The 13490-nt window shown below is 44.7% G+C and overlaps 1 protein-coding gene across 4 annotated transcripts in view; it reads left to right on the top strand.

The window, feature by feature from the left end:
* Nucleotides 1-13490, top strand: part of LOC143340958 (putative receptor-type tyrosine-protein phosphatase mosPTP-1) — a 507138-nt gene that overhangs the window by 458654 nt on the left and 34994 nt on the right. For all 4 annotated transcript variants that reach the window (XM_076763412.1, XM_076763411.1, XM_076763410.1 and 1 more), the window contains exons 6-7: nt 7259-7446; nt 7532-7646. In XM_076763412.1, coding sequence (XP_076619527.1) covers nt 7259-7446; nt 7532-7646 — 303 coding nt within the window. The remainder of the gene's footprint in view (nt 1-7258; nt 7447-7531; nt 7647-13490) is intronic.

Raw genomic sequence — 13490 nt, 5'->3', positions numbered from 1 at the left:
TCCGACTTTGGATTTTTCGTTCTAAAGCGACGCACGTCCGCCAGCGTCGATGAAATCGTACAGATAGAACGACTATCAATGTACAGCGTTATTTAAATTATCATTGCGCAATCAGTGTACGAAAGAGTGTCTCGAAACGGTTCTCTTATAATCGATATTTCCGTTAATCGACGTTCCACTGTAATTGCGTCGGTACCGAGAAGCTCCTCTTTTTTCTCGTACTTAAAGTTCAAAGTCTTGGAAAGATAATTGCGAAGTATTACGGTGAAATTCAAAGTATTTGCAAAGTTATAAAACTACGAGCCGAACTCTCTATACATTCTGACACTGTCCGCGGAACTTTAAAGCCGTTTCTCTCGTGCCGCCATTTTTCAAGCCCGTCGACGTAATATCTCTGGCACAAATGGACCGATTAGCTTAGAAATTTCACGCGTGAAATGAACGTGCGTGCGTCCTCGAACGTTCGTCCAAAGTCTTCCTACTATTTTCAACTTGATTGTCTCTAAAAATTGCCCATCATCGAAATTGCCCGTTTTCTATTATTATCTTACCGAGTACGAAGCTTAGCGTACGCGAGAAACGAAAAAGCTCGGATCAGCGGCAATAATTCCGCCGTAATACCGAGATAATGGCAGCTATCAGGGTAATAAACAGGTAATTAACGGGCACGTGTGTGCTTAACACTGTCAATGCGAGCCGCTTGCCCGTCGATGAACGTGAAACGGTAAACAGAGGTATTTAATAGAAATATGGAAACTAAATAGAACGACGAACATCGACGTTAATAATAATCTTGTCGGGGGCACCTTGCTCGATTCAGTTTTTCCCTTTTTTAAACAACGTTCGATAAATGTATTCATATTTTCGTGCTTCGTTTTTTTAATTACATTTCCGCGAGTCTGCTTAAAGCCTCTTTGATCTTCGGCCTGGCTACAATCTCACCGCGCAAATAGATACGCCTTCAGAGAATAATTAATTTTGCAGCACGGTAAACGTTCCATCCCTTTGTAGCAGTTAATGAGATGCTGCAAACCTTTTTTCCCTCCCCCTCAGCTTAACTCGACGCAGAGCAAGCAGGTGCGAGCACTTTTAATCGTTTCACGGAGCTTCCGTCGAACGACGAACGTCTTGAATCGAGCCCTTTGCACGCGTATCGAAAATAAACCCTTACAACCCCCCGTTAGTGGACGCAATATATCGATCGTCTATCGTTCCAAGTATATTTGGATATTTGTAAGTTCGCTGTAGCTTGCCTTTTAACCCCCATTTTCTCTTCGCGATCTCTCTCTCGCTCTGCTTGCAACCCTTCTTCCGTGTTTTCTCTGTCTATCCCAGATCAATAGGGCACCAACAAAACTTCTACCAGTTCGAGCCGAGCCAATACGTGCAACCGACTCTCGGTCCTGTTTCCGGCGGTCGTTCGCCTGTCCCGCCATAAATATATGGCGTAACAGAGCCACCAATTAGCCATTGGGACAGCCGTGTAGGCGTACGCCCGTACAGACCGGATGGCTGGTAAGTTCAGTTCGTTCGGGCAACTCCGCGCGAAAATTGGAGGATTTCGTGGCTCGTCGCGGCGCTAATTTCGATAACATCGCGCTGAGTTACGAACTTGAAGAGGGTGGAAGGATCTTCCGCGACACGTCGACTTTATTTCCCTCCGGAGTTGATAAGGATGTCACTCGAAAATTGATACGATTGGAAAATGTAAAAAGAGTTAGTCGTTATTTTTTACATGGAATCCCGTAGGTCGAAATTAGCTACAAAATGGTTAAAGACAATTAAATTGATCGAGGTCCCAGAACCTGTTTCGTTGCAGCGAACTTCAGACGCTCCCGGCGACCACGTGCACTTGTAAAGTCTCAAAGCCTTTTCCCCAATAGCGTTTGACGTATCGTAAACCCACGGCTCCACGCTTGCACTCGGTGGCTTTGCCAGATGTGCAACCCTCCAGGTCCAATTTTCTTACGTCCCGCCACATCGCAGATCGACAAGCGAGCAGCGAGATGGGCGGGATTTGGCACATTTTGAAAGACAGCCCATCCCGTAGTACGTCAATATAGTTTCTAACTTCGACTTACTAACGCTGATGCTGTAACTTCCACTTAACCCATTAACTACATAACAAACCCTGCGGTTGTAGAATCGTAAACTACCGCAGTACACGTCGTACTTAATAATTGGTTACAAATTTCGTCTCAACGAACGAAGATTACTTGTTCATTATCGTGTTTGTAATTAAAGCTAGCGATGCAAACATCGCGACAAAATTAAAAAGTTACACTCTAGCGATTCCTCGTGCATAAGTGAATCGAAAATGTAGAACGAAATTTTTTCCTATCGGGCTTCGATTTCGAGAAAATTGAAATTTTCATATTCAAGTAGTACGAACAAAATCAAGGCCGACGTGTCTGACCAGTGCTTGGTATTTCTACTTAAATCGACACTTGTGAAGATATTGATGGTAAATAATTAGAAAATCTCCTGTTACACGCAAGTTATGATTGTATGAAACTATAATAAACGATAATAAATTACAAACAGGTCCAATAAATATTCGACGTTTTTATCGCGAGGCTACACCGTGTCTATTTAGTTTATACTATCTCTCGAGAAGAAAAGTGTCGAATTAGGGCGTATATCGAATCATTCTTCTCCTCTGTTTACATAATTGAACGGGGGCGCACCTTTGTATCAAAGTTCGTGACGAATCTCATCGCGTAGGGGCGCGCCCGAAAGAAATCGGTGCTTGGTAAGTTTATCGCGCGAGCATAAAAGCGGACTAGTGGCCATCATAAACGCGTCGACCCTCGGTGGATCGTAATAACTTCACGCAGATTTAGCACCGCTAAAAAAGCGCAGCTCGCATTTATTACGGAGTTAAATTGCCCGGCGAAGTGGCCTGGCCGGAATCGCCCGAAAGACTTATCGCGTCCAACGTATTCTCATAATGCCTGACCCACCGCAATGGCTCTAACCGTGCGTTAATAACGCTGACCGTTGCGTTAATTGACCGACGTAGCGGACGACGTAACGATCCCGGAAGATGGACGAACGTAAGACGCGAATTGGCCGCGAATGACGGACACATTTTTTTCAAAATAATTCCGACGGACAACGCGTATCGAATAGAATTTTTTGACAGTAGCTGTCGATACTTCATACTCCGGATTACGTACGTATCTGGTTCGTACAGAATCTTTAAAATCGCGGAAACGTTTTAAAAATTCTTTCCACGTAATTTTCATTGAACAACATTTTCGTAGACAGTCTCGCGTTAAACGATCCGGTGTGTTCTCGCGTCGCGCGGAACACGGTATTCATTAACTTTTCCCAACGTTTAATAAGCAGATTATATTTTACAATTTTCGAGCAACAGTTAGAAATCACCGCGGTCGGAAAATTCGAGGACCGTTTTATGCGAGCGCGGCGAGTTATTAATGCCCCGCGCGAGATGTTAATTGCACCATGAAGATAACAAGCCGCCCCGGCGAAAAAGGGAAAAAGAAATCCGCACGCCCGTGAACGGAAGTTAACGGCCGCGTAATTAATATCCGCGCGAGACGCTGAAACGGTACATTGTCCAGAGGCTTATGAATAATTGCGCGACAGAGGGACATCGAAATAAAAAGAGACAACGGTCCGCTAACCGGAAAAATTACTCGGGCTCTCCGTGTGCAGTTTGCGTGTAAATAGAAGGTAAGCCGGCCGCGCTTTAGAAAGTTTACTCGCCGACCAAATTAAGCGTTGGAAAATAATCGCGAACTTGGCGCGTTTAAGCGCGACTTTCTGGCATCGCGTTCTCTCGTGTTTCTGTCGTGTAATCACCGAAGACGGACACTATTTTCAAAACGAACGACAAATCTATGGCTAAATTTCCGTTGTGAAATTTTCATTGTAGGAAGAGTGGCGTTTATAATATTCTACGATTCCCTCTGGCCCGAATAACTGAAACGATAACTCTATATGCGATTTGCTCGAGCAATTTGCCCGGTTCTCCGTCAATCTGCCGGATAATCGCTTCGTCGCGAGCCAATTATTCGCGCGGACGACTGTTTCGAGTTTCGTTCGCGATGCTCTGGACATTAATTAACCGTCGACTTTCATTCGCGACGGCGCTCGCCAGCACGCTCGAATGGTTTATTTTCGCGGCGGTCATCCTCCATCCAGCTGTTCGTGGCCATCAACGAGCAAAACCCTCTGACGCGATCACATGTGTACGCGCAATTAAGGTTGTACGCGTTTCAACCGCGAGATATTGTTTCGCCTGATATAAATACACGGTTACACGTGTTTTAACTACCGCGCCTTATTACACCTATATTTAATAGAGCGCGAGTATTTATGGTTGAACGTATTTCGACACGCAACACGTTTGTCGAGTCTCTTGTATTTCGTTTACAAGATTTTCCAGACGAGTTACGATTATCTGCTGTTTTATTGTTCCTTAAATATTTTATATTTTACATCGTGATTTATTTGCCAGGGGTCGAGCGAATTTTCTCTGAATCATCCAAGATCGTTGGCGGAATTTACAGGGATTAAACGCGCGATTGTAGTTTGTTAACTGACGGGGGTTCGCGTTGTTCGAAGTTGTTCGTCGGGGCGCATTGTACATCTTGAAATTATTTCTCTAACAATTGCTCCTTTCTTTACGCGCCTCCACCCGGGGAGTTTACAAAGTTTCCGCGAGAATATTGACGCGCGATAACACGGAGTTTCGTAAGCGACGTGGTCGCTAATTACTCGGGACAGAGGCTTTCTGACGGAGACTTCGCCTTCGTTGATAGCGATAAGGGAACGTAAATCCTTAGGAGGAAATTGAGCGGTCGGTTAGTCGCATATAAAGCGAACCACGAAATTCTTCAGGAACATGAAAAATATTCGTGAGCTTTTGGAAAACTAATATTGCTCGTTACATCGATAATACTACACGGAAAAAGTTCTTGTTAAAAAATAGTGGGAGTTTTCGATCAGGAAACTCCAACGAATATTACGCAGTAATTAAGTGATGAAAACAGCGTTGAATGGTAGCACGATAATCGATACACATCTCTCATAAACTGATCCATTAACACGAAACACTCTACGTAATTGTAGAAATTCCTTGTAAAATGTTGCGTTTAAAAATTTTCGCCACTTAATAAAAGCGAACGAAATGCAGAAATTAAACGAAACGTTATTTTTTTTTTTTTTTGCATAAAACATCGCCGGGAACAAACGGTGAACAAGCTCGAGGGTGTTGTTTTCTTTCAGTAGGAAAATTATCGGAATATTTTTTACGGTATGGACGGGGATCCGGCCGCGTTCGAGCGAATTGAATTACACGCGTGCAACGTTTCAAACGAATCGAAAGCTATTAATTGTCGAAAATATTACGGAGATCCTATTGAAACCGTGGGTGCAGGATCGGGGAGCCGGATAATGGAAACGCGATTAAGCGTACTTGTTCGATCAGCGTATGTCATTCGACGATCGTACGGTGAAAAACAAATACGATCGACGATTCGAAAAAGAAAAATAAAAAAGGAAAAAAATAACAAATGCGATCGACGGTGAAAAACAAATGCGATCGTCTGATATTTATTGCGAGTGGATCGTTGAACAATCGTCGGGAATATGTTTTCACCCGGTAGAAATGAAATTTCAATGGTGCTCGAGTTAATCCGGCTCGTTTCGATACTTTCGATACATTTCGCGTTTGTATGATTTTGTTCAGCGCGTTGTAGCGTCGAGTATTGCATCCACAGCGTAATCGATAATCGTAAACTTCCTATCGTGAAAGGTTTGTAATCAGAGAAGGTTCGATGAGATTACAAGAAATTGACAATTTTATTAAGACTTTTTTAAACGCGATAGAAAATTCTGTAAAACCTATTTGAGCATACTAAAAATTCATCCAGCGAGCAATGCAAAATTATTACGTAATTTCTGTTTAGATTTGTGGGGTAACGATGTTTGTTTCCTAGAGTTTATATTTAAGGAAGGCTCCTGTGTGTAAGCTCAGGCTTTCCTGTTACTGCACAGCCCTTAAGAAACTTATCAAACCTCCTCAAACCGCCCCTTGGCAACGATCTTTAATCCCTGGCGACGAGGCATTTCGCTAACGTGATGCATACCTGCTCGACTGTAAACTGGCAACGAAAGCTCGAAACAAAGAGACAGCCCTAGGGTTGAAGGACTCTCGTTACCATTTGCTCATCCCGAAGGCGTCTCGCGCGTGACCGCTGACACGGAAGTGAGCACGGAATAGGCGGAAGAAAATTTTCAACGAAACCAATTAAGGGATCCACTAGAAGGCTCGTACACGCGTGACTATCTGGCTGTGTTATTAACCCCTTACGATTTATTTTCAATATCAATTTCTATTCGATTTCCCAACCTGTTCTCAAACATGGTATCCAAATACTTTGAATATCTTTTCGTTTTCACTCAAGGGATTAAGTAATTTATTATTCGCAACTTCAGAAGTATTTCTCTGAGCAATAACAGAAGAGACTCGACAAAATCGCTATGTACTCCATCCTCTTTCAAAATTTTTGCCGAAAAATTCAGGCCGGAATTTTAGCCGCTGCCTGAAACTTCTTGGAAATTTCAGGAATTCCGAGAAGTTTCAGGAAATCTTAGAAATGGCGTTATTTCTATTTGGAGAGGGAAAGAGGGGTAAGAAAGGGGTGTGAGCCCTTCTTTCTCGACTCCCACGAGACGGTCCGAACTTGCTTTGGGCAGCTACGGTGAATCGAGAAAGAGGGCATATGTCATTTTGTCTTTGTCGACCCCCCGAGGGCTTTGAAAGGATCGAGAAAAACGACGATTAAGACTCGGGTTTGAAAACAGCGATTCCCCGGAACCTCGCCCACTCGTATTATTTTTTTCGCTCCCCTGGCCGCGGTATTAAAATGTAGTTAAACGAATAAAGAAAAAAAGAATGTACAGTGGTAGACGCAAATTAACGAGGCTCCAGGCGTACGCAAAAAATTGCGTTGAAAATATTTTTTCGCGAATCGAAGGGCAGCGATGGGGTGATGGTGGGGAGGGGGAGGGGGGAGGCAGGAACCGAGCCGTCCGCGTAAACACCGCGTTAGCGAAAAATACGAATTAATGAAAAGCGCAGAACGGTAAATATCCGTTCGGGGGGGGGGTGAATGTTTTTCTGATACTCGATATGAAACGCCGATAGAATCTCGAGAGCTCTCCGACTATATGTTTACGGTACGAACGTACTGACTCGTTTGCGTTTCGATTTTGTTCCCCGCAGCTCCGGAAGCGAAGCCGCCAATTACCGCCGCCTACAATACCTCGGCCACGTCTATCTATTTGGCATGGAACCCGCCCAGCAGGGATACCATCCACGGCGAGTTTCTCGGCTATTTAATCGGATACAAGCCCCGGAACAGAACGCACGCTGAAGAGAAAAACATATACATACGCGATCCAACGGTTAACGTAAGTTACGTAAAAATACGATTCAATCTTTCTTTTCGCTGTCACGTTGCGTTTCGTAACGTTCGCCGTTTATTTCTCGTTGCAGAATCACAGCATAAACAATCTGGAAACATACACGCAGTACCTAGTGTCGTTGCAAGTCTTCAATCCGGCGGGACATGGACCTGCATCGACGGTCTGCGTGATGACCGACGAAGGGGGTGAGTTTCTTCAATATTTTCATCTTACCATAGTTGAAACATAGTAAAAACGGATTGGTATACGGTGAGAACTAGCATTAAGGTGCGTTTTTATGATTCAGCGTGCCCTCAAGGGGATTTCAATGGGTTTTTACGACAGAATCGAGCGATAGAAACGGTCGATTCGACGATAGAAACTCTGGTACGCGTCGTTCGAAACACTAAGCGCGTTCATGGTCGGGCGCCTTAAGGCCGATAAAACAGAGCTCTTCCTAAGCTTTCCTTGTATCTTCAGTCGATAAAGGCGACTGTTAGAGCGTCTACCTTAACAGGAACCATGATGGAAGGTTCCTACAAGATTCTCTATTTGACGATAGCTGGTACGCTTACCAGCGATCGCTGAGGAATTCTGGAACAAGTTTTTAAAACAACGACCGGTTCTGGCTACCCGAAAGAATCTTTTAACACGCGAAAATTGATAGGAAAGGGGAAATAGAACCACAGACGAGGCACACGAGTAGAACTTACATCCAATGTATTTATTTGGCCCATTTTTATGAGACTCTAGGGCCCTAATAATGCACATTGTTTGCATTTTGAAATATTAAAGTTCTTCAATCCGTTCAGAAGTTATGACGTTTTAAACATACGCATGAAATTTCAGTAGAATATACCTGTGGTCAGACATGACGTTTTCGGTAATGAATTTTTTTCTCGAAAGTGCGTAGGATTTCAAGGGTATGTCTATTAACCAAAAATGATTGCAATTAACCCCCACAACCGAAAATAATTTTTTTAGAACAATTTGAAATCTTTTTCTCGGCGAAAAGTTTAGGCACCTGGTCGGTATGGCAGTCAATTTGGGCCACGAAAGTCCATAAGGTGAAAGGTCTACTCGTATACCTCGTTTGCGATAGAACTGTTCGGACCGCGGTCGACGAAAGATAAAATCGTAGACAAGCGTGGGACGAGAACGTCGTTAAATTTGATTGGTATTTCGCTAGATGTCATCCAGCACTTGGTTTACGGCCGAATGATAAGAATTTATCAACTCTCGCGCGTGTAGTTTTACGAGGCTCGTATCCAGATCATGGCTTTTTTATCATCGCCGCGTAAAAGTGTGCCCAAGGAAAGGATGTTCCGCGAATCGCTTTAAAAGACTCTTAAAACGCGGAGCCAAGGTCTGAATTAATTTAATTATACGCCTAGTACGTAACGCTATATGCTTAATCGTATGTACCGGACAAATACGACGATTACACGACCAGATAGCGTCCGCGACGTAACGTCCATGAGGCGACCATACGATCTTGCCATAACTGGCGCAGACAATGATATCATTTAAATTCGTGGTACGTCAGTGGCGGTGCCTCGTTCGCGAGGCACGATAAAGACGAACGCTCGCGGTTTAGAAACTTCGTGTAAAATCTCCGCCACTACGGCTCCAGGTTTTCAAACTTCGCGATTAAATTTATTTCCGTTGGTTCAAACTTGTATCGTGTTTACTTTAATCGATTGACCTCGTGTAAATTAAAATTATACTCGTGCTTGGAACAGTTAAAGCGATGTGATAAAAATATGGCCTCGAAAAGGAAAGCGTCCCCTTATTCGTAATCTAATACGAGCAGCCGTTTCGAGGACGAACCTTATCAATTTCACCTGCTATCGTATCCTCGGATACGTAATTACCGAACGTCGTATCACGATCCCGCCGACTCGGAGCATTGCTTTGTTCCTCGTTGTTCCCCATTGTTCGCGCGACCGACGTGAGAACACGGAACAAAGAGTCAGGAAGCGAGCTACCACCTTACGGCTCGTAAAATTCGATTGCCTGAAACTTCGCGGATATGAAATCTCCTTCGTTCGGCTGATTCGTCGTTGTCGATCTACTTAACCGTGTAACGACAGATCGCGTGCAAGAAACTGGCGTTCACGGACCGATCTGGACCGTTTAAAACACGCTGTCGGTCGTACTAGCGTTTTCAGTTGAGGAACGAGGCAAGTAAAAATCAAGTTACGACCGTCTCGAGCCGCGGGAAATATCGAATCGCCGAGACGACTGCTTCGTAAAGAGAAGCAGCGAAATTTCAAAGGGGAACGTGTTTTAAATAGAAAATGGTTGCCGTTGGTCGTAGTCTCGATTATTAAGATGCTGCATATGTGTGCCAAATTTCGTGGGAATTGGTTCATTGGTGTCAAACTGGTTTAACTGGTGTTAAAGTTGGACATCGCGACACGCGACGGTTTCGTTCGTGCAAGCAACATGTACTTGGATAAATTTTGCGGTTGAAATTCGGTCGTCACTTAAATCACATCACGTTGTACGCTAAATAGCAACGAGGATATCAAAATATAAACAGAGTCAAGTTTGTATCAAGCGAGCGTTACTTTTCAATTTTGGATATCACTGAAATTTAAATACCCCGTGATTTTCAAATTTAGAAAATTGTTAATTGTATGGTTTCCGTATAACGAATATAAACTATACAAGAAAACACCGTTAGCAGACCACTTTTAGAGTATTATTGTATCTGGCCCGCGCATCCTGTTGACTGTTCATTATAAGCGGATGTATTATCAGATTTTTCCGTAGTCGAGTACAAAACATACCAAGTGTCCAATTATATCAGTGAAATTCTGTCGTGAATGCTCTGCTTTTGTTATAATAAAGTGCAAGAACGAAGTACACGTTTTTAGGAATAAATTGGCGTTTAAAAAATCTAAGAAAATTGATCGAGGAGGAACTTGTTACGTGAAAAGGTAAAGAAGATGTAAACGAAATTCTGAACAAAGACGAGGGTGATCTAGAAGCCGAAGCCATAAATGGAACCGACCATAACAGCTGTTCCCAAATAAGCGGTGATGAACATAAAATTGGTTTTGGTGCTACGGACGTATTTTATCGGCGGTATAAAATAACTGAGTGGCAAAAACAAGCCTGCAGGAAATGTTTGCAAAAAGTAAAGCTTCTAATTTGCTCGAAATAGTGGCTGGGTTTGAGAAACTGCCTATAAACTGAGGATAAAAGATTCGATGCTTTTTCTAGAAACGTTTCCCGTGGAAATTGTTCATAAAATAGTCTTGTATACAAATGTACGAGTTTTAAAAGAAAGAGGGATACCAAATGAAAGGATTTCTTAGACTGTTCATTTTACCTGGAATAAAAAGAGTTAACCGTAAAGTCATTTTTAGAACTATGGGCACCGATGAAACAGAAATAGACATGTTTTGAACTTCTATGAGTTAAAACAGATTTCTCTAGCATATACCATGTGGACCGAATAAACTGTTGCAAGCTGTTTTCTTAGAAACCAACGAAGACGGTTTCATTTTTTCTTTTAATTAAATGGGCCCTCTGGACTTTTTTAAAATGCATTATCTATACGTATTTATATCTGTCTAATAGGAATTGTGTTGTAATCTTAGGAATGCATCCAAGCAAAGAGGTCGTGAGATTACTTTCACGCGAACAGTTCGATCACGAAACTAAAAAGAAGCCGCAGCGTTGGCTGGCGCAGCGTGAAAATTGATGAAAGAAGGAAAACCTAAAACCCGAAGGGTTTGCTGGCAATTTCTCATCAGAGTCGAATCTTCCTCGATCGATCGATTATTAATAAATAACGCATGCGATGACTGATAATCTGAAATAAGCTGTTGCTTTTCATAGCGAATGATAAATCACGCGAAATAATATTGCCTTTTAACGATTCGTCTAAAATAACTGATCGTGCACGAGGCAGGTAATTGAAGGAACTATATAATCCGTACTTTATTACTAATAAATAAACTGCAATTTATTATCGCGGTATTACCCACAACTTCAGAAACTAATAACTGTATTTAACGATTTGCATAAATATATTTTCCGTCAATTATTATCGTTTTACAATTACGGTTCGACTTGGGTAACTTGAGTACTCTGTACCGTTAAATTTTAATATTGTCCATGAATCTTCATTGCTCGAGGAGTATTGCTGTTTCCTGATTCATCTATTTCCTTTCGAGTTTGAAACGAGCATCGTCGTGATTATTCAATTCTGTCCAAAACTCGATTTCGGATACCAAAGTCCAATATTCGGTTGGTTGAATCTAATTAAGAAACAGCAAATAATTGATTGTTCAAAGTATGTTTCGACTAATTGCAACAGTGTACGAGACTCGTAGTCGAGATTATGTGGGGCTAATTATGGTTTAAAAGGAACTCGTGGCGGGGCGTCATCTGCTCCGAAATCGACGGTAGCGCCGACGACGTCTCTAATGACATCGTTTCGAGATCACGCGAGAGATAGGGATCGAGCGTACAAAGATCGCGATTATACTCGGCACTCGAATCACGTTTCCGGCAATGACAGTTACGGGCCACGTGGTACGAAGATCGACTGCTACGTCCCTGAAAGCCCCGGTTGCCAGCAGGTTTCCAGCTGCTCTTCGACGCGTCCGTGTGGCGGCCGTCACTTGTGTGTCTGTCGTCGTCGTGGTCGGTTCGATCTCGGGGTAGGGCACGGTCGGGGATTTTCATGGCCGGTTGCGGGTTCTTTTCAGCGTCCCAACGTCCGTCGTTCGCGCTAGCCTGTACGAGGCGTACGCCTCCTCGTTCCCGTCGATCCTCCTCGGTCGTCGTTGGTTCGCGATCGCGTAATAATCGCGCCGAATTTCCCTTCTTGGGACTCCCTGAAAATCCATACGTTGGCACAGGGCAGGGACCGTGGCGAACGGAGACAGCGGGTGGAGAATCGAGCGAGCGACGAGGATCGAAGAGGAGACAGCGAACGAGAAATAGGGACGACGAGGTCTGTCGGCGAGGGAAAGAACGGGAAAGTACAGGGGGGGGGGGGAAAAATAAAGAGCGAGGGAGAAAGACGGACGGAAACGTGGGTACATAGACAGAGAAGGGTGGGTAAAGAACGACGGAGACATAGATATAGAAAGAGTAACGCGACCAAGGGAGAAAGAGTAGATGACAGAGAAACGTGGAGAGGGAGGGCAAGCCACGGCGTTTCGGTCGTCGCCACCGGCGCTCCGCCTCGCCCCACGGTCGATTTTCCACGATTTTTCACTACGGCGTGCGGTGCCTCCTCGAGAAGAGTGGCGTTGTGAACGCGACACGACAAAGTCTCTCTCGTCCAGGCGCGAAGAAGAAGCGATAAGCGGGGAGAGAACCGACCAGAGGGAAACGCGTTACGAACACAAGCGAGCGAAAAGCGAACCCACACACGTGCGCGCGCGCTCGCGTTCGCGGTGCCGTTCCTCTCAGTGTGTGACCCGTGCACAACCATTGCGCCGTAGCTTCTCTTCTGCGCCCCTCGTTGGTTCGTTCCCACTCCCCCTGACCGTTCGGTCTTTCTCTGACGCACATTTTCTACCGCGGGTACACGTGTGTACGCCGGCTTTTCAGGGGAAACGTGTGCGAGCTTACCGTCGGTGTACGCTCGCGCGTGCTCTTCCATACACATTCTCCCCCCTCTCCTCTCTTTCGGTTTCTCGTTATCTCTCTCTTTCTCTCTGGTTATCCCCTTCCCACGTACTGGTTACCAACACGCGAAAGCACCCGGTTTCTCTCCCTCTCCGTGTGCCCCCGTCCGTCCGACTGTCTGTCTGTTCCCGACTGGAGGCAAGCGGAGTAAGCGAGTGTGCAGACCCACCAAGTCACGGTTTACAGTACGCGCGACGAACGTTTGCGGCCGTGGGAGCGGGTCCTGTGCGTGCCAGTGTTCGTGTACCTCGCCGGTGGACCAGTGCGTCGTGTCGCTTTCGCAGGATCGCGACGCTCCTCCGCGGCTCCGTTCCACCCGTCGCGATCGTGATCCGGTGATCGACGATCCGTCGCGTTTCGCGAACTCCCAGCAGCCCTCGTGGATCCTGCCC

The sequence above is a fragment of the Colletes latitarsis genome, chromosome 4, assembly GCF_051014445.1.
Source record: "Colletes latitarsis isolate SP2378_abdomen chromosome 4, iyColLati1, whole genome shotgun sequence".
Taxonomy (NCBI): domain Eukaryota; kingdom Metazoa; phylum Arthropoda; class Insecta; order Hymenoptera; family Colletidae; genus Colletes; species Colletes latitarsis.
The sequence above is the reverse complement of the archived record's forward strand: the minus strand, read 5'-3'. Positions and strand labels throughout refer to the sequence as shown.